Source organism: Engystomops pustulosus, chromosome 10 (assembly GCF_040894005.1).
Source record: "Engystomops pustulosus chromosome 10, aEngPut4.maternal, whole genome shotgun sequence".
NCBI classification, from domain to species: domain Eukaryota; kingdom Metazoa; phylum Chordata; class Amphibia; order Anura; family Leptodactylidae; genus Engystomops; species Engystomops pustulosus.
The window spans coordinates 6,953,664-6,980,686 of NC_092420.1; the positions used below are offsets into that span (position 1 = coordinate 6,953,664).

General features: G+C 45.5%; 1 protein-coding gene across 10 annotated transcripts in view; it reads right to left on the minus strand.

Moving 5' to 3' along the window:
- Nucleotides 1-27,023, minus strand: part of FGD5 (FYVE, RhoGEF and PH domain containing 5) — an 81,623-nt gene that overhangs the window by 22,987 nt on the left and 31,613 nt on the right. For 3 of the 10 annotated variants that reach the window (XM_072127128.1, XM_072127126.1, XM_072127120.1), the window contains exons 4-12: nt 24,681-24,739; nt 23,989-24,019; nt 12,613-12,764; nt 11,507-11,663; nt 11,192-11,282; nt 7,962-8,012; nt 6,221-6,279; nt 4,353-4,424; nt 2,704-2,772 (exon numbers count right to left, since the gene is read on the minus strand). In XM_072127128.1, coding sequence (XP_071983229.1) covers nt 2,704-2,772; nt 4,353-4,424; nt 6,221-6,279; nt 7,962-8,012; nt 11,192-11,282; nt 11,507-11,663; nt 12,613-12,764; nt 23,989-24,019; nt 24,681-24,739 — 741 coding nt within the window. The remainder of the gene's footprint in view (nt 1-2,703; nt 2,773-4,352; nt 4,425-6,220; nt 6,280-7,961; nt 8,013-11,191; nt 11,283-11,506; nt 11,664-12,612; nt 12,765-23,988; nt 24,020-24,680; nt 24,740-27,023) is intronic. The other 7 variants (XM_072127127.1, XM_072127124.1, XM_072127129.1 and 4 more) reach the window with 5 other exon arrangements.

A 27,023-nucleotide genomic window follows, 5' to 3' on the forward strand; every position in this document is an offset into this window, starting at 1 on the left:
GCAGCATCAGGATATGGGGGGAGGGCAGCATCAGTCTATGGGGGGGGGCAGCATCAGGATATGGGGGGGCAGCATCAGGATATGGGGGGGGCAGCATCAGGATATGGGGGGAGGGCAGCATCAGGCTATGGGGGGGGCAGCATCAGGCTATGGGGGGGGGGGAGGCAGCATCAGGATATGGGGGGGGCAGCATCAGGCTACGGGGGGGGAGCAGCATCAGGCTACGGGGGGAGCAGCATCAGGCTACGGGGGGGCAGCATCAGGCTACGGGGGGGGGCAGCATCAGGCTACGGGGGGGGCAGCATCAGGCTACGGGGGGGCAGCATCAGGCTATAGGGGGGGGCAGCATCAGGATATGGGGGGGGGCAGCATCAGGATATGGGGGGGGGGCAGGACCACTGGGGGTAATGGAGGGAAAGATGAATGCGGCCATGTACAGAGATATCCTGGATGAGAACCTCTTCCTGATGCTCTGGACCTCAGACTGGGCCGAACCTTCCAACAAGACAATGACCCGAAGCTCAGAGCTAAAATACCACAGTAGAGGCTCCAGAACATCTGTGCCCATTCCTGACCGGAATGTAGGTGTTACCAGAGCCCCTCATGCTGTATCTTCACAGGCTGTTACACTGTGCGTTTCTCACTGTGTGAGACTACATCAGAAAGTGTAACAGCCTGTAAAGATGCAGGATGGAGGGGCTCTGGTAACACCCCCCAGAATCCTCCTGGCTTGTTCATTTGCATAATGTTAAAAGTTGATCTCAGAAAGAAGGAGGCCATGCATAACAAATATAAGGAGATACCAGAGTGGCGGTGCCCGGATCTATGAGTAATGTCCTTAGTTGTTTATCATAATGGATTTTGATTGTAGATTTCCTTTGAAGTCACAGCGTTGCTTAAAGGGATTTTGCCCACTGCTCCAACCACTTTTATTAGAGGGGGTTAAGTACAGTAAAGCTTAAATCTGCTGCAAACGTAAAGTGGTCAGATGTGTCCAGCATGGAGAGGGCCTGTGTCGCAAGAGGGGAGTGTAATCCCCAACAGGAGGCTTGGCTTAGGTAATGAGGGTGCTGCCACCCCTAAAAATGTTGCAGCCAAAGTTAAAGTATACATAATCAATCCTGCTGATTGTCCCTCAGTGATCATCTCTGATCATCGGGGTAACACAGAAGTAACCATGTGATTTCCCTACAGCGCCCCTACAGGAGAAATGGAGCATTACACACATTTCAGACCGTCAGTGTGATTCGTTGCACAACTACAGCCCCCAAGCTGTCTTGGGATGCTGGGAGTAGTAGTTTTTTATGGATGTCATATTTTGGCTCCTATGTGTGACGGAGCAGTGAGCTCAGCAGTGATCCGCTCTCAGGTCTGCGTGAGGTTCCTGTCATCCTGCATTAATTGCGTCTATTTTTCACACTCGTACAGGAGGGGGGCGGATTATTTTAATAAGTGTGTCACCGCTGTCAGAGTTATGGATGGCGTCTCGTTATCAGAGACCTTGCATGAAGAACGGGTCCTACGTATGATATTATTCAGATACATTGCTAAAAGGGGAGGGGCTGTGACTACCTCTTCAGTAACAGATAAGCTACATTGTATCCACAATCCCTCTCCATGATAATGAATCATGATGGACCCCAAGAATTAGGTTCCCTTTAATACTAAATATCTTCTATTTCCTATTGCTAGTCCCCAGATTTGGCGCTGTCCCGTGTGATTGGCCAATCTTAAGTCCCTTTCATCTGCGATAAGATCACAGTTGATGTTTATTCCTGCGCCCGTCACACACCGCTATAAGCCGCCTTTGTGGAGGGATTCTTGGAAGTGTCAGATAAGGGGCTCCTATTCCGGGGTCAGGGAAGGGTCCTTGTTTTGTATCTGAGAAGTTTTAACATCCCTGTAAACAATAGGCTGGAATCAGGAAATCGGCTCCAGGAGCGGGAGCGGGGAAGTTTCCTGGCAGGATGCTCCCTCACATAGGAATGCAGCGTGAGGGGCGGCCGGGACCCTGCGGAGGGGTCCGGTGACAGTCAGCAGTGGCTACTCCTCATCCAGAGCCGCGAAAAGTCCTGACATCGTGACCTGAGTTGTAATACGCAGGTATAATAAGATATCCAGCAGGAGGACACAGTTACCTCACTAGTGCCTCCTAGTGGTGGCAGAGGACGGGAAGCTTTTGATAAATAAGAGATTATTGTATGCATACTCTCTTTCCCAGGATGCACTGCAAAACTGTGGGTAGATGAAGTGACATTGTGCACTCCTGTCCATTGTCCCCCTCTACCCCGCAGGAAGGTGTTTGATCCGGATCCTAGATTACAGGTATCTTGTGATACTGGGTTCCTGCCTGCTGACAGTTTCCCATGCTGCCCACCTTGACCTCCAATACTATGAGGTTTCCCGCCACTGACACTGGGAAGAGAAAGCAGCAAACCCATTATTACGTTACATGTGTATCTGAACGACATCATTGGGGATGCGCCTACCTGCGACTTTGTACAATTTGGGTTGAAGGATGTGACCTAATTTTAAGAGAACCCACCATCCTCTCCTTATACACAGCTTCCTATTTATAGACAGGACGGATGAGATCGACCTTGAAATATGTGTTTGGCGCGATAATTAAAGGGTTTTTGTGATGTAGTAGAACGTGTCACCCCCATCCCCCATCACACACACCTCAGACATGGATCATCTTACCAGAAACAAGTGTCGAGGATGATGGTTTTTCCCAGACACCTTCATTAACGTCCCCTCCTTAACAAACTCCTGTGAGAATAGAGAGAGAGCGGAGTGAGAAGAATAACGAGCGGAAGAACGAGGAGAACGCATGTCACATGACCGGCGCCACACACACATACAATGCCAATTACTGCTAAAAATAGCATCATGTACAGTACAAGACCCCGAGAACATCTCATAGGGGCGCACAGGACAGGCGCGGGGCAAACCTTCACTGTGACCCTGTCCTGTCCCCCAAGTGTCAGCGTGTCTCTGTCCTGTCCCCCCCCCAAGTGTCAGCGTGTCCCTGTCCTGTCCCCCAAGTGTCAGCGTGTCCCTGTCCTGTCCCCCCCCCCCCAAGTGTCAGCGTGTCCCTGTCCTGTCCCCCCAAGTGTCAGCGTGTCCCTGTCCTGTCCCCCAAGTGTCAGCGTGTCCTTGTCCTGTCCCCCAAGTGTCAGCGTGTCCCTGTCCTGTCCCCCAAGTGTCAGCGTGTCCCTGTCCTGTCCCCCAAGTGTCAGCGTGTCCCTGTCCTGTCCCCCAAGTGTCAGCGTGTCCCTGTCCTGCCCCCCAAGTGTCAGCGTGTCCCTGTCCTGTCTCCCCAAGTGTCAGCATGTCCCTGTCCTGGCCCCCCAAGTGTCAGCGGTTCCCTGTCCTGTCCCCCAAGTGTCAGCGTGTCCCTGTCCTGTCCCCCAAGTGTCAGCGTGTCCCTGTCCTGTCCCCCCAAGTGTCAGCGTGTCCCTGTCCTGTCCCCCCCAAGTGTCAGCGTGTCCCTGTCCTGTCCCCCCCAAGTGTCAGCGTGTCCCTGTCCTGTCCCCCCAAGTGTCAGCGTGTCCCTGTCCTGTCCCCCCAAGTGTCAGCGTGTCCCTGTCCTGTCCCCCCAAGTGTCAGCGTGTCCCTGTCCTGTCCCCCAAGTGTCAGCGTGTCCTTGTCCTGTCCCCCAAGTGTCAGCGTGTCCCTGTCCTGTCCCCCAAGTGTCAGCGTGTCCCTGTCCTGTCCCCCAAGTGTCAGCGTGTCCCTGTCCTGTCCCCCAAGTGTCAGCGTGTTTCTGTCCTGTCCCCCCAAGTGTCAGCGTGTCCCTGTCCTGTACCCCCAAGTGTCAGCGTGTCCCTGTCCTGTCCCCCCCCCAAGTGTCAGCGTGTCCCTGTCCTGTCCCCCCCAAGTGTCAGCGTGTCCTTGTCCTGTCCCCCCCCCAAGTGTCAGCGTGTCCCTGTCCTGTCCCCCCCAAGTGTCAGCGTGTCCTTGTCCCCCAAGTGTCAGCGTGTCCCTGTCCCCCCTTCAAGTGTCAGCGTGTCCCTGTCCTGTCCCCCAAGTGTCAGCGTGTCCCTGTCCTGTACCCCCAAGTGTCAGCATGTCCCTGTTCTGCCCCCCCAAGTGTCAGCATGTCCCTGTTCTGCCCCCCCAAGTGTCAGCATGTCCCTGTTCTGCCCCCCCAAGTGTCAGCGTGTCCCTGTCCTGTACCCCCAGTGTCCCTGTCCCCCCAGTGTCATCTGTCGCTGCCTTGCACCTGGTCACTGTAATAGATCATTGTGGTGGATTTCTCCTTTAAGCACAGAAGTTCTTGGAGAAAACCTCTCGTAGTGGAGATGATGAGACTCCTGGGTGATGATGTTGCGGTGTCGAGTACTTACTCTCCCAGGCTGGAGGAGGCTGCGCTGTCCCCGGACGCTGTACTCAATCTGAACCAATTTCTGCAGATTCTCCTAGAAGAGACAGAACAGACGATTCATTGACTCTTCTCCATTGTCCCATCTACAAATGTTATTTTAATTGCGTTGCTTTGTGTTGTGCGGTATAAATCACGGCGGAGCTGGCAGTAATCCTGCGCTGACAGCAGAACGCGCGCTGCCCATCTCCAGCGTCTGTCCTATCTGATTAATCGCCTTCACACCGCGCTGGGGGCTCAGCAGGTGGCAGGGGACGCGGGTGTGAATCACAGGGCACGGGCGTGAGGACAACACTCACACTGTGCGTGCAAAAATAAACCTGCAACATTGTGCACCTGAACTCTATACACACAGACAATTCTGTTTCTTTAAAGGGACGGTGACCTCGTTTTATTTTGTGTAGGCAATTATTTTGGTGTAAAATACAAATATAAGGTTATTCTGGATAATATACATTATTATAAGATAACTGTATAATCATTGGAATGGAATAGCATCCCCGGTGGTCACTAGTGGTACTGCACGTATACAGTAATGGCATAATAGACCTTCATTCAAGGACATGTTCTTTTATTTTTCTAATTACATATCTCCCCTATGACACTACCTACCACTGTCTTCAGAGTTCACAGAGCACAGCAGTGTGAGGACATGACCTCAGCCCAGTCCTGGAATGTTAATTTTTATTTCACAGTCCTGCTGCTACTAACAATATGCACAAAGGTATAACTACACATATCTCCAGGGACAATACATAACATTGGGTGCAGAGAGCACAGCAGTGTGCGGACATGCCCCAATGCACTTGGAGAAGCTACAATCCTGGGATATGAAACAATATATCACAGTCCTGCTGTTACTAACAATATACACAAAGGTCTCATTACACATCTCTCCAGGGACGATACATAACACTGGCTGCAGTCTGTATGGCCCCACCTGCTGACAGGTTCCCTCATTGTGGTGAAATATCACTTTGTGTCCCATACCACGGATGACCCCATGTATGGTTTAGAAGACACATTAGGGGCCACCAATGACCACCAGGTGCACAGGAACCGTCCACGGATATGTTAATGCTATTGGAGGATTCCCGGGGGCAGGTGCAGTGTATCCCCTGTGTTATATCTACAAGATGGAACAATTAGGGATAGAACTGGCGGGTCTCAGCTACTATGTCACTGTCCAGGATTTATGTACAAGTGATGAAGCCAATCCTCAGTTACAGAGTAAGAGAAGCCTCACGTCCTCCCTGACCAGATCTGCCGATGGACTTATTGATCCGGACTTGTATCGACCCAGCAATGAGAAAATGTCCAGATGGAGGAGAAAACTCTGTGAGCTCCCGGGGGGCCGACATGTAAACGCTCCGGACATTTCTCAATGCTGACAAGTCGTCCCTGGAGGAAACACCGGAGACTACATAGAGATAGGATCAGAGCAAAGATATAATAATAGAAACTGGTGAACCCCAAGAGAGCGGACATCTGGGGGAACCAATCAGATGACTTCCAATGCCAGAAGGGGTGTCTGAAGGCACCTCGCTATACAAAGCCCACTAATCCGGTGTCCCACATGACCTCCCATTCTTCAAGGAAGACATCACTACCACTTAACAGTACTAGGACCCCCCAAAAACAGCACATAACGTGACTACTCTATCCCTTCACCACTTATATCAGGACCACTCCAAGAGGTGGCAACCCGGGGGTCTCCCAGCTATGAAGCCCAGATATGGACCTCAGGATGGTCACTTAGATCACGCCCTTAGGAGTGACCCCACACCAAACCGTCCAGGTGTCACAAAAGGTCAACATGTTTCATGCACTTACCCCGTGTCGCATACTCTCTATTGCGCGATCTGCGACCTCCGAGACGATGAGCAGCGCCGCTGAGATAGAAGAGGAGTCTATTAGAATCAGTTCTACATATATACACTGTACACAATATATACTGCCACATTCTAATGAACAATGAATCCATGTTACAATGTATCAATCTCTATAAGAGAAGTTTAGGACCATGATGCATTGCAGTGAGGCACCGCTTCCAAACTCTTCCCAACTTTCCCTCCGGATCCGGGTGTTGGTCACCTTGGTGGTTGATTTTTTTTAGTGTAATTTTACGTTATTCTGACTCGTATTGTATTATCCGGGTTTAACTGCGCGCTCCATGAATTTTCATTGCCGCCATTGATTATGTGTCAACGTGATGAAACAATTTTGCAACTCAGATTCTCCCCCGTCTGCCGCGCTCTGCCCACATTTGAGTTTGATAAATTGACTGCAACTAAATTTGCACAGACGAGGCGACGGCCGTCTGGAAGTTCCTTAAGTCTGACTTTGATGAAGAGACTCCGGCAGCAGCCGACACATGGGCATTAATTAACCCGCGTGACTGTCAGTGATGCCGAGTCCTGCACTATGGCGGTATACAGCGCACACCCATAGGGCAGCTACACAGGGTGTAACAAAAAGGCGGGGAGGGGGGAAGGTCTCACCAAATGCAAACCAAAAATATAATTGTACATAAGTATATTTTTCAAAAATCTATCCAATGATAGCGCGTGGCAACGGTAAAATCTTAGATGGGAATCCACATTTTTATGGCGGATTCGGATTCCCTAGGAAAAATTACATTCAATCGACGATTCAATTCATTTTCATACAATGATTACACCAAAAGTCAAAATGGGTAAAGAAATTGTTCAAAAATGTGCAAATCTCCAGAAATAGACAACAGAAAACAAAAAAATCTTTCCAATGATACTAAAGTTGACCCTGTGTTTACACCCCTGGGGTGAGGTGGGGGAACCTAATTATCTTATGTATAAACGACATTCAGAGTAACCCAGAGACGGAGACGTGGACGTAGTAGTTTTCTGTTCTCTTCGGAGAGTGAGTCCCCACCTCTCACACATCGGAGGCTGGTGTAATGTGAGTCCCCGCCTCTCACACATCGGGGGCTGGTGTAATGTGAGTCCCCACCTCTCACACATTGGGGGCGGGTGTAATGTGAGTCCCCACCTCTCACACATCAGGGGCGGGTGTAATGTGAGTCCCCGCCTCTCACACATCGGGGGCTGGTGTAATGTGACTCCCCACCTCTCACACATCGGGGGCGGGTGTAATGTGAGTCCCCGCCTCTCACACATCGGGGGCGGGTGTAATGTGAGTCCCCGCCTCTCACACATCGGGGGCTGGTGTAATGTGAGTCCCCACCTCTCACACATCAGGGGCGGGTGTAATGTGAGTCCCCGCCTCTCACAAATCGGGGGCGGGTGTAATGTGAGTCCCGCCTCTTACAGGTAGGGGCCAGGTGTAATGCGTGTCCTCACCTCTCACGAATTGGAGAGATGATTATCTTAGGTCTTCTTTCCTGTTGGATATGTTTCTTTGAATCGAATGATTTGGTATCATTGGAAGCTTTTCCAAAAATATTTGACACAAATATTCTTAGTTTTTCGGTTCTATGTGTATTTTGGGAGATTACATACAGTCTAAATATATATATACTCATATATACACAGTATATAAAGACAGCACATCCACAGTGTTCTCCTCTCATACCCACCCTGTGTATCTTCATATTCCACCAAATCAGGACAGAGATTGTTCAAATAATCTACAGATAAAAGAGATACAAAAGATTAATAATATCCCTGGAGTAAACAATAACATCAGGATTTGTTACAATTGTATCATGTGCACAATTCTCCCTGAGGCTAAACACAAATCTCTGTGTTGTAACAATGTATCAGTCTGGAGTCCATGTGGTTGAGCTCAGAGGAGATTGTCTAGACTGAAACACTGTAACATACCCTCAGCTGTGAGCAGGACTGGGCCAGCACCAGTGTTCAGCTACTGGTCCTAGGAAATGAATGGGGAAGGGCTGTAACATGGACTTTATTCTACAATGATCACAGTTCATGTAAACAAAAAGTAAAACATTTGGGAAAGTTTCTGAATGTTTGTTATTTTGCTGCTTTTATCTGAAATATTCTGCAATCTCCGGGATATTCCTTGCATCGGGGGACGGATCTTTACATATTGTGAATTCAGTTTTTTATTAAAAATCAGGAGCCTGACACCAATCTGTCAGAGCGAGGAGCGGCGCTCATATATCTGCCCCGACTCCTCATCACAGCCGTAATCTGATGGAACAATATTACATTTCTCAATTGTCAGAGGAGCGACACCGCAGCTCAGACACAGCATCAAATTCATTACTGTCACCGGCACAGGTGTCCCCAGGGCGAGGAGCAACTCACAGTCACATATGTCACCCGAGATTTATACAAAATACACAACTTTATTACTAAAGTCATACTCTGTGCACTGTGATAGAAAGTTTTATTTTTGTGGGTTATAGAAAGGGCAACAGTAACCACACAGGAGCAGTATTATAGGAGGTATATTCTTGTACATAGGTGGCAGTATTATAGTAGTTATATTCTTGTACATAGGGGGCAGTATTATAGTAGTTATATTCCTGTACATAGGGGGCAGTATTATAGTAGTTATATTCCTGTACATAGGGGACAGTATTATAGTAGTTATATTCCTGTACATAGGGGGCAGTATTATAGTAGTTATATTCTTGTACATAGGGGGCAGTATTATAGTAGTTATATTCCTGTACATAGGAGGCAGTATTATAGTAGTTATATTCTTGTACATAGGGGGCAGTATTATAGTAGTTATATTCCTGTACATAGGGGGCAGTATTATAGTAGTTATATTCTTGTACCTAGGGGGCAGTATTATAGTAGTTATATTCTTGTACATAGGAGGCAGTATTATAGTAGTTATATTCCTGTACATAGGGGGCAGTATTATAGTAGTTATATTCTTGTACATAATGGGGCAGTATTATAGTAGTTATATCCCTGTACATAGGGGGCACTATTAGAGTAGTTATATTCTTGTACATAGGAGGCAGTATTATAGTGGTTATATTCTTGTACATAATGGGGCAGTATTATAGTAGTTATATCCCTGTACATAGGGGGCAGTATTATAGTAGTTATATTTTTGTACATAGGAGGCAGTGTTATAGTAGTTATATTCTTGTACATAATGGGGCAGTATTATAGTAGTTATATCCCTGTACATAAGGGGCAGTATTATAGTAGTTATATTCTTGTACATAGGGGGCAGTATTATAGTAGTTATATTCTTGTACATAGGGGGCAGTATTATAGTAGTTATATTCTTGTACATAGGGGGCAGTATTATAGTAGTTATATTCCAGTACATAGGGGCAGTATTATAGTAGTTATATTCCTGTACATAGGAGGCAGTATTATAGTAGTTATATTCCTGTACATAGGGGGCAGTATTATAGTAGTTATATTCTTGTACATAGGGGGCAGTATTATAGTAGTTATATTCTTGTACATAGGGGGCAGTATTATAGTAGTTATATTCTTGTACATAGGGGGCAGTATTATAGTAGTTATATTCCTGTACATAGGGGGCAGTATTATAGTAGTTATATTCCTGTACATAGGGGCAGTATTATAGTAGTTATATTCTTGTACATAGGGGGCAGTATTATAGTAGTTATATTCTTGTACATAGGGGGCAGTATTATAGTAGTTATATTCCTGTACATAGGGGGCAGTATTATAGTAGTTATATTCCTGTACATAGGGGGCAGTATTATAGTAGTTATATTCCTGTACATAGGGGCAGTATTATAGTAGTTATATTCCTGTACATAGGGGGCAGTGTTATAGTAGTTATATTCCTGTACATAGGGGGCAGTATTATAGTAGTTATATCCCTGTACATAGGGGGCAGTATTATAGTAGTTATATTCCGGTACATAGGGGGCAGTATTATAGTAGTTATATTCCTGTACATAGGGGGCAGTATTATAGTAGTTATATTCTTGTACATAGGGGGCAGTATTATAGTAGTTATATTCCTGTACATAGGGGGCAGTATTATAGTAGTTATATTCCTGTACATAGGGGGCAGTATTATAGTAGTTATATTCCTGTACATAGGGGCAGTATTATAGTAGTTATATTCCTGTACATAGGGGGCAGTGTTATAGTAGTTATATTCCTGTACATAGGGGGCAGTATTATAGTAGTTATATCCCTGTACATAGGGGGCAGTATTATAGTAGTTATATTCCGGTACATAGGGGGCAGTATTATAGTAGTTATATTCCTGTACATAGGGGGCAGTATTATAGTAGTTATATTCCTGTACATAGGGGGCAGTATTATAGTAGTTATATTCCTGTACATAGGGGGCAGTATTATAGTAGTTATATTCTTGTACATAGGGGGCAGTATTATAGTAGTTATATTCTTTTATACAAGAGGCATTATATACAGCAGTGGGATGAATCTAAGGGGATATAAGAGGACTCTGTGTGTAGCGCTGGGTAGTGACCAGTTTCATTGCTGAAAGTTTTATGGGCAGTCAGGGAGGAGATGTAATTATGTCAATGATTGCAAATATAAGAAATAGGCTGAACCAGGAAAAAATTAGTTTCCAGTTAGAATCCAGGAAGAAATTGATCTGGAGGCTGTTATATTTTCCTCCCGGACAGAGAGTTCCTATCCTGGTCTGAAACTGTCTATCTCCTCTTTCTGATGATCTATAGAGGGACTGACATGTGACTGATGGTCAGGTTACATAACGTTTCAGTGTAGTCTGTAACCTTAGAGACACATAACTCTGCATGGGAGCTGTATACCGAAATACTATCTGCCAACTCCCTGCACTGATGCGATATACAAATGATTGCAAAGTCAGATTTGTCCTTGAAGAGATGGATCTCACCTGTGAGGATCATGTGATACTGGAAAATTCTTTGCACCACTTTCACCAATTCATGTTTAACACTCGACTGTCCTCGCTGGAAGTTCCTCTGCTTTTCAGAATAATGAGAAAATAATCAAAATTTCCAATGTTATCTGTATTGTCATGGAAGGCATCTAGGAAAGCTGGGTTACAACAAACTAAGATGCTAATAATTTGCAACCAATCACAGTGCAGCTTTCGTTGTATAAGAGCCGTTTGAGAAGGGAAAGCTGAGCACTGATTGGTTGTCAAGAGCAACTAGTCCTAAATAACAATTCAAAGGATTCCACTCACTTCGAAGTCTCTTATGACAGCGGTGACCTGGGGGGATTTGAGGCTACAATCTTCAAGAGCAGCTGTTGTCTTATCAAAAGCAACAATAAAGGCCGTATGGTGCTGGAATTTAGATTCCCGACTTAAAAACACATCTGCAATTTTCTGGGTTTCATCCCTGTAAACAGAGATAAAAAACATATAGTTATAAAATGATTATACATAAGTAATGTCATGTATGTACACAGTGAGTGCACCAGCAGCAGAATAGTGAGTGCAGCTCTGGAGTATAATACAGGATGTAACTCAGGATCAGTACAGGATAAGTAATGTCATGTATGTACACAGTGACTGCGCCAGCAGCAGAATAGTGAGTGCAGCTCTGGAGTATAATACAGGATGTAACTCAGGATCAGTACAGGATAAGTAATGTCATGTATGTACACAGTGACTGCACCAGCAGCAGAATAGTGAGTGCAGCTCTGGTGGTATAATACAGGATGTAACTCAGGATCAGTACAGGATAAGTAATGTCATGTATGTACACAGTGACTGCACCACCAGCAGAATAGTGAGTGCAGCTCTGGAGGTATAATACAGGATGTAACTCAGGATCAGTACAGGATAAGTAATGTCATGTATGTACACAGTGACTGCACCAGCAGCAGAATAGTGAGTGCAGCTCTGGGGTATAATACAGGATGTAACTCAGGATCAGTACAGGATAAGTAATGTCATGTATGTACACAGTGACTGCACCAGCAGCAGAATAGTGAGTGCAGCTCTGGAGTATAATACAGGATGTAACTCAGGATCAGTACAGGATAAGTAATGTCATGTATGTACACAGTGACTGCACCAGCAGCAGAATAGTGAGTGCAGCTCTGGAGTATAATACAGGATGTAACTCAGGATCAGTACAGGATAAGTAATGTCATGTATGTACACAGTGACTGCACCAGCAGCAGAATAGTGAGTGCAGCTCTGGAGTATAATACAGGATGTAACTCAGGATCAGTACAGGATAAGTAATGTCATGTATGTACACAGTGACTGCACCAGCAGCAGAATAGTGAGTGCAGCTCTGCAGTATAATATAGTCCCATTACACATACCCCAGGACTCACCAGTGCTTTATCCTATCTTCCAGTTCCTCCAGAACCTCCTCATGTAATAGGTAGACATACTGCAGTTGGCTCAGTCCATGTCGCAGCCTCAGCTCTTCCTCCTCATCCTCCTCCTCACTCCCGATGGCTCGGAGCACTGATGCGTGGAACTGCTGGAATGAAATGAAATAAATTGCTATTAGGATGGTGCAGCATCAACCTCACTGTAATCAGGGCTGGGGAGATTGCTGTCACTTCAATGCCAACTAAGTTCATTTGGGGTGAACCTCCAGTAGTGGTTTATATAATAATTCTTTATTTATATAGCGCACACAGATTACACAGCGCTGCACAAAGCTTTGCCAGATCAGTCCCTGTCCCCATGGGGCTCACAATCTAATCAACCTACCAGTATGTAGGTTTTGGAGTGTGGGAGGAAACTGGAGGAAACCCACACAAACATGGAGAGAACATACAAACTCTTTGCAGATGTTGACCTGGATAGGACTTAAACCCATGTCCCTAGCGCTGCAAGACTGTAATGCTAACCACTCAGCCACCATACTTGTGATTGCCTGAAAATAAAATGGGCGAATTATTTTTTTGGGCACATTGCGGCTTATTTAGTAAGGGTCCCGCGGCCGTAATTTTTCTCGGTTTTCCTGACTTTTCGGGGATCGCGACGGCGATTGTGTCACACGCAAATCAGTTTGTGTTGCAATGGCGCCGGCTTTCACGCGATACAAATCGGAGGGCTGGCCGTCCCATTTCTGCTTATCTTCACTTCTTATTATTCGGACAACCCCACAGATTCGGAAAAACTGCGGAATTTAAAAAACAAAATGTGTCGTAAGATCAAGCACTTACATGCACCGAGAAGAAGAAGGTGAACTCCAGCGGATCTCGGCGCAGCAGCGACACCAGCTGGATATCGGGCGCACGACCTTAGTGAATCCCGGCAGACCCGAATCAGCGTTGGAGAACGTGCTGCAGGATTGTGACTGGACCAGGTAAGTAAATGAGCCTCTATGGGGCACATTTACTTACCCGGTCCATTTGCGATCCAGCTGCGCGTTCTCTGTGGTGGATTCGGGTTCCGGCTGGGATTCACTAAGGTAGTTCCTCCGACGTCCACCAGGTGGCGCTGCGCCGAAGTTCCCCAAAGCCCGCTGGAATGCACTGAAGTTCACCGGCCTATTCCTGGTGAAGGTAAGCGCGAGTCCCGTGACAATTTTTGTTTTTTAAATTCGGTGGTTTTTCCGAATCCGTCGGGTTTTCGTTTGGCCACGCCCCTCGATTTCCGTCGTGTGCATGCCAGCGCCGATGCGCCACAATCCGATCGCGTGCGCCAAAATCCCGGGGCAATACAGGGAAAATCGGCGCAAATCGGAAATATTCGGGTAACACGTCGGGAAAACGTGAATCGGGCCCTTAGTAAATGACCCCCAATGTGTTAAGCCTCACTGACATGTAGAGAACTCCTTTAAAGGGATACACCCCGGTTTAGGATGAAGGGTCAATACTAACATCTCAGCATCCTGACCCCTGATAGTTTGGAGGAGAATTCTTCTAACATCACATTTGCTCAAGAAATCCATAAAGCATTAAATGGCAGAAGCTGAAAGAGCTGACACATCCCCCTGGAGAGCGCTCGGGTGCAGAGCGTTAAAAGACGTGTTATCTGCATGGAGAAGCCTCGCTTACAGCCAGACATGGAGAATAAATCATCACAGAAGTGCAAGCGGAGATCAGCGGCTAAGGATAAGCCACGACAACATAGTCATCAGAGCACTGCCGGCCCATCCTCCAGGCGTACTTCCCCTTTAAACATCGCAACGTCCGCACAAGAGCATCAAAACTTGGTTATTACATAAAATATCTTATCAAATATAATCATTGAGACCTTGTACTTCTCACAGCTGAGATTTTGTTACAGTTGTATCAAGCCCAGACAATCCTATATGAGCTCAGACAATCAGCAAGACAAATTTGTTACAATGTATCAGGCTGCAGTCCAGGCACATAGGATTGTCAAGGCTAGATGCAACTGTAACAAACCCTCAGCTATGATAAACTTATACAACTCAGTTTCTTCAGCTGCGATGCTAATATGCTCTTAGTTTTGAATAGTGCATGCTGAGACTTGTAGTTCGAGTCGCCTACGTTCATTGAAATCCACATCTCTCTGTGCACAATGAAGGCTGCAGAGCATCGCACAATGGCTCCGTAACCAAAAACAGCCCATTGTCCTGAATGGAGATTCACAGCATCACCAGGACGGTCGGAAATGTCACATGACCCAGCCTGGAATTCAGGAAGCGGCCGTCCTTCCTGCTATACATTTCTCCCTGTAAGGTGGGGACTGCGAATATCGTGACTCCCCACTTACCGACCTTCACGGTGACTTCACGCTTGGTTATTCCTGGAATAAAGTGAGGTTTTTCGATGGGATGACCTCTGACCCCCACCAAGACAATATCAAAGACAAAGTGTCAGGTGCTTTATTAATATAGATACGGAGTATCTGTCGCTTTCAGGTCTAATGTCCCAGAGGATTGCCGCTCTGCGGGTCAAATGAGAATCGCTGCATCTCAATCAATAACCGTAACTGGGTCCTGAAGGTGAAATATCGCGAAGGAAGGACAATGGAGCCGTGCGGTCATGTGACGGTCCTTTTATATATATATATATAAACTATGCAATGGAGGGTGACCAAAGTTATAGATAGGGTGGCATACAAGGTAATGAAGACAATGGGGCTCATTTACTAAGGGTCGTGCTGCACTTTAGTCAGACTGTGCACATTCTTAATGGCTAAAACGGCTTGCCAAAGTATTATTGAGTGTCTGCGCTGCGATTGTGGCGCACGTGACCCCTTTTATGACGCAGCTGCGCTGCTTCCATGCGACACAAATTAGGGGGCGTGCCAGACCGAGCGCCGTATTTAACTTTGAAATTCTATACCACGCCCTATGTTAAAGGTGCGCCACAAAAAAGATGGTGAACTCTGTCGGACCAGAGCGGGGAAGCGAGACATTCGTGATTTCAGGCGCACCATCTTAGTGAATAGATGCCTGCTACATCATAGACGGACAATGCACTTTCTGTGAACTTGAGTGACTGGGTAAGTAAAGAGCTGATGAGTAGATTAGAGTGCAAGACAACAAAGACTATGGGGCTCATTTACTAAGGGTCGCGGATCGTACTTTAGTCGGACTTAGCACTTTTTTCGGGGATTGCACGGCTTGGACAGGTATTTAAACAGGTGTCTGCTCTGGGTTTTTGGTGCATGCGATCGGACTTTGGCACAGCTATGCTGCTTTCATGCGACAGAAATGGGGTGAGGGGCCTTGGACGATCCGACTGATTCGGACTGAGCGCGGGATTTTATTTTCAAATTGTGCACTTACATGCACCAGGAAGAAGAACGTGAACTCCGGCGGACCTGAGCGGGGAAGGGACACATGCAGGATATCGGGGGCAGGATCTTAGTGAATTGTGGCACAGCGCATTATACACGGACAATGCACTTACATGCACCAGGAAGAAGAAGGTGAACTCCGGGGACCTGAGCGGGGAAGCGACACATGCAGGATATCGGGCGCACGAGCTTAGTGACTCCCCGCACAGCGCATTATACACGGACAATGCACTTACATGCACCAGGAAGAAGAAGGTGAACTCCGGGGACCTGAGCGGGGAAGCGACACATGCAGGATATCGGGCACAGGATCTTAGTGACTCCCCGCACAGCGCATTATACACGGACAATGCACTTACATGCACCAGGAAGAAGAAGGTGAACTCTGGCGGACCTGAGCGGGAAAGCGACACATGCAGGATATTGGGTGCATGATCTTAGTGACTCCCTGCACAGCGCATTATACACGGACAATGCACTTACATGCACCAGGAAGAAGAAGGTGAACTCCGGGGACCTGAGCGGGAGCAGGATATCAGGTGCATGATCTTAGTGAATTGTGGCACAGCGCATTATACACGGACAATGCACTTTTGGTGAACTCCAACGGATGGGTAAGTAAATGTGCCCCTATGGGTGGATTAGAGTGCAAGGAAATTAAGTTGATGGGTGGTTTAGAGCGTAAGGGAATAAGTGTTGTAGGTAGATTAGAGCACAAGGTAATAAAACTATGGGTGGATTGGAGTGTGAACAAATAAGTCCGTGTTCACACAAAGGTCCACATTTAGTAACGTGTTATCACCAGTTTTCTGTCTGACTTTGTACTGTGCTTGCACAGGTTTCTAGTCGTGCGATAAGAGTGCAAAAAGATCAAGATTGTGGGGGAAGATTAGTGTGCAAGGCAATGAAGGTTATAGGTGGATTATAATGCAATGTGATAAGGGCTAAGGTGCGGATTGCAGATTATTGGTGGATGAGAGTGAAAGGGAATGAAGGAAATGGGTGGATGAGAGTTTATGGGTGAACTAGAGTGCAAGGGATTGAAGTTATGGGTGGATTAGAGTCCAAGGTAGACAGCTTCTTTACTGTAAGAGCAGAGACTTTGGACCTCACTGTCACAGTTCTAATGGCTGATACATTGTTCAGGGTCAGGACGGACCAGGATGTCCACAGTGTATGAATATCCCGGTCACATGGTACCTAGATTCTTGGGATGAGACGTTAATCCAGGGATTTTTATTATGTGCTAATTGGCGTCACTTTTGATTTATTATTAGGTTTTTTTTTTTGCTTTACCCGGGATCAATGTTGCAGGATTATAATTTAGACCTGATGGATCTGCAGATCTACTATAATCCCCCGGCTCTGGCGTCGGCTACACTGGATTGTCTGCATCATGAACCAGCTTTCCCTGGAGAGTAATAGTGACTTGTATTAGACATATCCCATCGCTACAAGCTCCGGATTAATAGAGGTGGACTTCCCCTTTAAGTGGTTAAAGAGTTAAATCAGCAGAAAACGATGGCCCTGATGATGGAAGCAGTTAGGGGAATAATAGAGCAGTTAGTGGAGCGCCTGGCGGATTTATAGGATCACTTATCACAACACCTATTTTCAACGTATTTAATTATTTAATTGATCTGATTATATCCAGCGGCAATGACAAGCGGTGGGCGCAGAAAACCGATAATTACCCTCCCTGTATATACATTATACCCCCTGTCCCCTGGATGGGCTAGTCCCAGCAATGGCCCCAGGAGCAGCGCAGTCTCTTCTGCATGAACACTGCTGTCCTTCCTCTCCAGGGCAGGCGCAGGACTCGCTCGTCAATCACCCAAGCCCTGCACACTGATTGGATAATATCATTGCGTATCCCCCTGGAGCCAGAGATGAGACTCTTTTGGACAAAATGACCTTTCCTGAACTTATTTTATGTCTCTGCAGATGGAATAATAGGTAATAATACAGCGAGACTGTCACCGGCTGCAAGAGCCATGATAGCAGGAACCCTGTGCATCATAGATAGATCCAAGATAGATATGAAAGAGAGAGATAGATAGATAGATAGATAGATATGAGATAGATAGATAGATATCAAATAGGGAGATAGATAGATAGATAGATAGATAGATAGATAGATAGATAGATAGGAGATAGATAGATAGATAGATATGAGATAGATAGATAGGAGATAGATAGATAGATAGATAGATAGATAGATAGATAGATAGGAGAGAGATAGATAGGAGATAGATAGATAGATATGAGATAGATAGATGGATAGATAGGAGATAGATAGAAGGTGAGCAGAGCAGCTAAAACAACTCTGAACACCCAAACCTCCATTACAATGGGCCTGTAGTCTATGTATCCAGAACCTTCCATGGTCAGACATTGGGGCACTTTTACTTAGAAAGTCGGAAATTGCGCTAAAAGTGCATATAATATAGTGCGTATAACGCTGCATGCGCCAAAAATCATGAATGTGTCGCTTCCCCGCCCAGGTCCGACAGAGGTCACCATCTTTTTTGTGGTGAACCTTTAACATAGGGCGAGCGACACAAATTGGAAGTTGAATCAGTCGGACCGACCGGTATCACGCCCCCTAATACGCGGCGCATGGAGGCAGCGCAGCTGCGAGACAAAAAGGGTTGCACCGCAATAGCACCGCAAACACTTGTTAAATACCGGTGCAAGAGGTTTTAGCCATGAAGAATGTCCACAGTACAACAAAAGAGCAGCGCGAAGCCCTTAGTGAATGAGCCCCACTGCCTCCATCTCCCCTGGACGACCTCTATTACAAGAAAGTGATTTCCTTGAAGACTGGACTGAATTATCCCAGACATCTCCAGATAAAGAGCCAATGACAGGAAGCAGAATTATCAGGGCAGATACTGCTCATCCTGCGATTATCCAGGACAATAGACGTCCTGACCTCCCAAACACTCATCCATAGCGCTCACACCCCCGCACCCCACAACACGTCACACCCCGGGAAGGTGAGAATTACTATCACACCTTTCATCTTATCAATCAGTGCAAAATATGTGATTACCCAAAATATAATCACACAATGGAGAGAAGAAATAACAAAACCATTTACTCACTATTCTGCTGCTGGTGCAGTCACTGTGTACATACATGACATTACTTATCCTGTACTGATCCTGAGTTACATCCTGTATTATACTCCAGAGCTGCACTCACTATTCTGCTGCTGGTGCAGTCACTGTGTACATACATGACATTACTTATCCTGTACTGATCCTGAGTTACCTCCTGTATTATACCCCAGAGCTGCACTCACTATTCTGCTGCTGGTGCAGTCACTGTGTACATACATGACATTACTTATCCTGTACTGATCCTGAGTTACATCCTGTATTATACCCCAGAGCTGCACTCACTATTCTGCTGCTGGTGCAGTCACTGTGTACATACATGACATTACTTATCCTGTACTGCTCCTGAGTTACATCCTGTATTATACTCCAGAGCTGCACTCACTATTCTGCTGCTGGTGCAGTCACTGTGTACATACATGACATTACTTATCCTGTACTGATCCTGAGTTACATCCTGTAATATACCCCAGAGCTGCACTCACTATTCTGCTGCTGGTGCAGTCACTGTGTACATACATGACATTACTTATCCTGTACTGCTCCTGAGTTACCTCCTGTATTATACCCCAGAGCTGCACTCACTATTCTGCTGCTGGTGCAGTCACTGTGTACATACATGACATTACTTATCCTGTACTGATCCTGAGTTACATCCTGTAATATACCCCAGAGCTGCACTCACTATTCTGCTGCTGGTGCAGTCACTGTGTACATACATGACATTACTTATCCTGTACTGATCCTGAGTTACATCCTGTATTATACCCCAGAACTGCACTCACTATTCTGCTGCTGGTGCAGTCACTGTGTACATACATGACATTACTTATCCTGTACTGATCCTGAGTTACATCCTGTATTATACCCCAGAGCTGCACTCACTATTCTGCTGCTGGTGCAGTCACTGTGTACATACATGACATTACTTATCTTGTACTGATTCTGAGTTACATCCTGTATTATACCCCAGAGCTGCACTCACTATTCTGCTGCTGGTGCAGTCACTGTGTACATACATGGCATTACTTATCCTGCACTGATCCTGAGTTACATCCTGTATTATATTCCAGAGCTGCACTCACTATTCTGCTGCTGGTGCAGTCACTGTGTACATACATGACATTACTTATCCTGTACTGATCCTGAGTTACATCCTGTATTATACCTCAGAGCTGCACTCACTATTCTGCTGCTGGTGAATCCCTGTACTGTGACATCACTGTGTGTATTATCCCTGTACTGTGACATCACTGTGTGTATTATCTCTGTACTGTGACATCACTGTGTGTATTATCCCTGTACTGTGACATCACTGTGTGTATTATCCCCTGTACTGTGACATCACTGTGTGTATTATCTCTGTACTGTGACATCACTGTGTGTATTATCTCTGTACTGTGACATCACTGTGTGTATTATCCCCTGTACTGTGACATCACTGTGTGTATTATCTCTGTACTGTGACATCACTGTGTGTATTATCCCTGTACTGTGACATCGCTGTGTGTATTATCTCTGTACTGTGACATCGCTGTGTGTATTATCCCTGTACTGTGACATCACTGTGTGTATTATCTCTATACTGTGACATCACTGTGTGTATTATCTCTGTACTGTGACATCACTGTGTGTATTATCCCTGTACTGTGACATCGCTGTGTGTATTATCTCTGTACTGTGACATCACTGTGTGTATTATCCCTGTACTGTGACATCACTGTGTGTATTATCCCTGTACTGTGACATCACTGTGGTATCTTGTTTGACCCTGACAACCTCCTATTGGTTTCTGCCTCTTCAGTCCTGTCCTCATTTCCATCCCCGTCCTGCGTTCCTCTATGTTGGGGTGTAATGACTGATTCTATTAAAGAAACAAATAACTGGGCTCGGAGCTGCAGGGTGAACGGATGAATGGGGGAGGTCAGGGGAAGGGACGCGGCCGAGCTGCTTGAAATTCCGAAATAGACAGAGGAACTATTAGCCGCATAAGTCGTCCATTGATAGTCTAACAAATCCTCGCCCAGGAGCTGATCTGCCAGGATACAGGAGATCCAACACAGCGGCCACAGAGGAGGCGTCAGACCCAGCTAATTATTACATAATGATAATGTGACATTATATACTGCGTAGGAAACACCCAGAACAAACCCAATATTCACAGAACAGACATTCCATCATGTCAGGAAAACAAAAACATACACAAGTCTGTAGTATATGATAGTTATATTCTTATACATAGGGGGCAGTATTATAGTAGTTATATTCCTGTACATAGGGGGCAGTATTATAGTAGTTATATTCTTGTACATAGGGGGCAGTATTATAGTAGTTATATTCTTGTACATAGGGGGGCAGTATTATAGTAGTTATATTCCTGTACATAGGGGGCAGTATTATAGTAGTTATATTCCTGTACATAGGGGGCAGTATTATAGTAGTTATATTCCTGTACATAGGGGGCAGTATTATAGTAGTTATATTCCTGTACATAGGGGGCAGTATTATAGTAGTTATATTCCTGTACATAGGGGCAGTATTATAGTAGTTATATTCCTGTACATAGGGGGCAGTATTATAGTAGTTATATTCCTGTACATAGGGGGCAGTATTATAGTAGTTATATTCTTGTACATAGGGAGCAGTATTATAGTAGTTATATTCCTGTACATAGGGAGCAGTATTATAGTAGTTATATTCTTGTACATAGGGGGCAGTATTATAGTAGTTATATTCTTGTACATAGGGGGCAGTATTATAGTAGTTATATTCTTGTACATAGGGGGCAGTATTATAGTAGTTATATTCTTGTACATAGGGGGCAGTATTATAGTAGTTATATTCCTGTACATAGGGGGCAGTATTATAGTAGTTATATTCCTGTACATAGGGGGGCAGTATTATAGTAGTTATATTCCTGTACATAGGGGGCAGTATTATAGTAGTTATATTCTTGTACATAGGGGGCAGTATTATAGTAGTTATATTCTTGTACATAGGGGGCAGTATTATAGTAGTTATATTCCTGTACATAGGGGGCAGTATTATAGTAGTTATATTCCTGTACATGGGGGCAGTATTATAGTAGTTATATTCCTGTACATAGGGGGCAGTATTATAGTAGTTATATTCTTGTACATAGGGGGCAGTATTATAGTAGTTATATTCCTGTACATAGGGGGCAGTATTATAGTAGTTATATTCCTGTACATAGGGGGCAGTATTATAGTAGTTATATTCCTGTACATAGGGGGCAGTATTATAGTAGTTATATTCCTGTACATAGGGGGGCAGTATTATAGTAGTTATATTCTTGTACATAGGGGGCAGTATTATAGTAGTTATATTCTTGTACATAGGGGGCAGTATTATAGTAGTTATATTCCTTTACATAGGGGGCAGTATTATAGTAGTTATATTCCTGTACATAGGGGGCAGTATTATAGTAGTTATATTCTTGTACATAGGGGGCAGTATTATAGTAGTTATATTCCTGTACATAGGGGGTAGTATTATAGTAGTTATATTCCTGTACATAGGAGCAGTATTATAGTAAGATTGTTCACAATGGGGCACATTTACTAAGGGCTCTCCCGTTTTCTATCAAATTTTGCACATTCACAATGCTTGCACATTAAGAATTTAAGAAGTGTCTGTGCCACAATTTTGGTGAGGCTGCACTAGGCATCATGTGACACAAATTAGGTGGCGTTCTGCTTCTCGGTTGGTCCTTGCACCAGATTTATCATGCAAAGTCAGACAGCAGTGTGTTGCACGCCCTATGAGAAAGATGCACCAAAAAAAGTGGTGCCCTCTGTTGGGGCAGTTCAGGGGGCGCCAGATTCATGAAGAACATGCACCAGAAATCCTGAATCTGGCGCCCCCTGCACTGTACACAGGACACTGCACATAGTACACACTGCACTGCTCTTAGTAAATGTGCCCGTTACGTCAGTACTACGTGCACAATGGAGCACATTTACTTACCCGGTCCTGTCGCGTTCCAGCGGCGGCTTCTCCGATGAGAGTTCGGGTCTTCCGGCGATTCATGAAGATCCAGTGCCCGATGTCCACCAGGTGTTGCTGCTGCACTGAGGTGCGTCGGAGTTCACTGATCAGTTCCTGGTGCATGTAAGTATGGTGCATGTGACCAAATTTTTTTTTTAAAATACGGCAGTTTTTCCGAATCCGTCGGGTTTTTCTGACGGCCATGCCCCCCGATTTCCGTCGCATGCACGATCGCGTGTGCCAAAAACCCTGGCGGAATTCGGCGCAAAACGGAAAAAATACCAAAACCCTACGGAAAAACGTGAATCGGGCCGTTAATAAATGACCCCCATTATGTCAGTATTATGGTCAGGGCTCCTCCTTATCCCAGTCCTCGGTCTGCTCTTTGCTCTTCTCTCTCTTATCTCCCTCCTGCCACCAGGACATTGTATACGGCGGAGTCTCCTGAGGACTGGGATCTGTGACCGCGCTGGATGTGGACGTCACTCGGCTCCGTGACAATGTGGGACCCTGATAACGGGCGCAGTTTGTGGGGGGATTAATAATGTATGCGGCTGTGTGTTTAGCCTCTCACTTTCCGCACATTATCGCTGCTGCTGATTGTGTCTTATCATCCATTATTTATCGGTGCCGTCTCCTGCGTGTTGTCACCGCCATCACCTTGTCCCTTTATTTATTCATCGGCCATTATTTATATGGCAGCATAAGCAGCGGCGCAGTACACACTCCTGCTAATGTCTATGCAGACCCATTGCCCCTGTACAACGGCTGCGGTCACCCTGGGGCCAGGTGCTGCACTGGGGCCCCTGCACATGGAGCCATATGATCACTACACAATGCACTTACCGTGTGCAGACGCCTCAAAGTTTCCACGTATCTGGAAGAAAACAGATAAAGACGATTATTTACCTATTGTGTCCTTTAATCTGACATTCAGTATCTACATAATCTGCCATTGACGCCCGATGTTAGCAAAATTGTGACTTTACAACTAAGACTCCCAGCATTGTATGATGTCTGCTGGGACATGTAGTTACAAGACAACTAGAGAGCCACAAGTTAAGGGAACCTATCAGCAGGTGTGACCATACAGACTGCAGCCAGTGGTATGTACTGTCCCTGTAGAGTTGTGTAATCAGACCTCTGTGTAAATTGTTAGTAGCAGCAGGACTGTGAAATATGGATTTATATTCCAGGATTGTAGCTTCTCCAAGTGCATTGGTGGTATGTCCTCACACTGCTGTGCTCTGTGTTCTCCACAGCCAGTGTTATGTATTGTCCCTGGAGATATGTGTAATCAGACCTTTTTGTATGTTTTAGTAGCAGCAGGACTGTGTTATATGGATGTATATTCAAGGATTGTAGTGAGGGCGTGTCCTCACACTGCTGTGCTCTTAGCAATCTGCATTAAACTGCTCCGCAGCTGCTCCTCTATGCCCTGAGGAAAGTCTTTAGCAAACTTAAGATGGAAAAGCACAGCAGTGGCTCAGAGCGGAGCAGAGGTGGACGAGTCAGAGGTAGGTACCCTGTGTACTTACACTTTCTCCGATGTCACCAGCTCCTCCACTATATCCAGGGCTCTGGTGGGGCCATCCTTCTAGGTCAGAGAGCAGAGAAGTATCACAATGATATCACATTATCACATCTGATACATCACAACTTTTCTCATTCTGGGAAAGCTGGGTGACTATTCGCCAATCCCAGAATTCATAGGAGAAGGGAAAGGGATAATATCTGGGACCTTGTGCTGATTGTGAGTCTTATCCTAAATTACAGTTTCATGTTATCAGCGGCTTCTGACCCCTGACTGACCCCCGCTCCTTGTCCCCCGGAGACTCCAAGACACTCAGCGAGTCCGGAGGGGATGAGCACAGCAACTACTAAGGAATTATTTATAAATCTGCTCAAGTATCACACTATGGGATTAGATACACAGCTCAGCCGGCAGTGTCACACATCATGGGATTAGATACACAGCTCAGCAGACAGTATCACACAGGATAGGATTAGATACACAGCTCAGCAGACAGTATCACACAGGATAGAATTAGATACACAGCTCAGCAGGCAGTATCACACATGATGGGATTAGATACACCGTTCAGGAGACAGTATCACACACAAGAGGATTAGATACACAGCTCAGCAGTTAGTATCACAAAGGATAGGATTAGATACACAGCTCAGCAGGCAGTATCACACAGGATAGAATTAGATACACTGCTCAGCAGGCAGTATCACACAGGATAGGATTAGATACACAGCTCAGCAGTCAGTATCACACATGGTAGGATTAGATACATAGCTCCACAGACAGTATCACACATGGTAGGATTAGATACATAGCTCCACAGACAGTACCACAGACATGATAGGATTAGATACACAGCTCCACAGACAGTATCACACATGATAGGACTAGATACACAGCTCAGCAGGCAGTATCACATAGGATAGGATTAGATACACAGCTCAGCAGGCAGTATCACACAGGATAGGATTAGATACACTGCTCAGCAGACAGTATCACACATGGTAGGATTAGATACATAGCTCCACAGACAGTATCACACATGATAGGATTAGATACACAGCTCCACAGACAGTATCACATAGGATAGGATTAGATACACGAGTCAGGAGAGAGTATCACAGAATAGGATTAGATACACAGCTCAGCAGACAGTATCACACAGGATAGGATTAGATACACAGCTCAGCAGACAGTATCACACAGGAAGGGGTTAGATACACAGCTCTGCAGACAGTATCACACAGGATAGGATTAGATACACAGCTCAGCAGACAGTATCACACAGGATAGGATTAGATACATAGCTCAGCAGACAGTATCACACAGGAGAAGATTAGATACACGAGTCAGGAGAGAGTATTACAGAATAGGATTAGATACACAGCTCAGCAGACAGCATCACACAGGATAGGATTAGATACACGAGTCAGGAGAGAGTATCACAGAATAGGATTAGATACACAGCTCAGCAGACAGCATCACACAGGATAGGATTAGATACACGAGTCAGGAGAGAGTATTACAGAATAGGATTAGATACACAGCTCAGCAGACAGCATCACACAGGATAGGATTAGATACACGAGTCAGGAGAGAGTATTACAGAATAGGATTAGATACACAGCTCAGCAGACAGTATCACACAGGATAGGATTAGATACACAGCTCAGCAGACAGCATCACACAGAATAGGATTAGATACACAGCTCAGCAGACAGTATCACACAGGATAGGATTAGATACACAGCTCAGCAGACAGCATCACACAGGATAGGATTAGATACACAGCTCAGCAGCCAGTATCACACAGGATAGGATTAGATACACAGCTCAGCAGACAGCATCACACAGGATAGGATTAGATACACAGCTCAGCAGACAGCATCACACAGGATAGGATTAGATACACGAGTCAGGAGAGAGTATCACAGAATAGGATTGGTTACACAATTTAAGGAGACAATTTCACAACTGACAGATTTGGATACACTGTAAGAAGCTCCCATATAGAGACCCCCACACACATCTGTCCCTCCATGTTTGCCCCAGCACATAGGACCCGGCCAGACCAGACACCGCCAGACTGTCATTTATTAGCCAAGTGACAGATTATACGACTTGTGTATGGACTGCAAATTTCATCTCTACCCAAGACACAGACAATAAATCTATGAGTTATTACGAGGAAGAAGAGACAAAGTGAAGGAAAGACTTTGAGGAAATGCAACAGATAGATAGATAGATAGATAGATAGATAGATAGATAGATAGGAGATAGATAGATAGATAGATAGATAGGAGATAGATAGATAGAAAGAGAGATATGAGATAGATAGATAGATAGATAG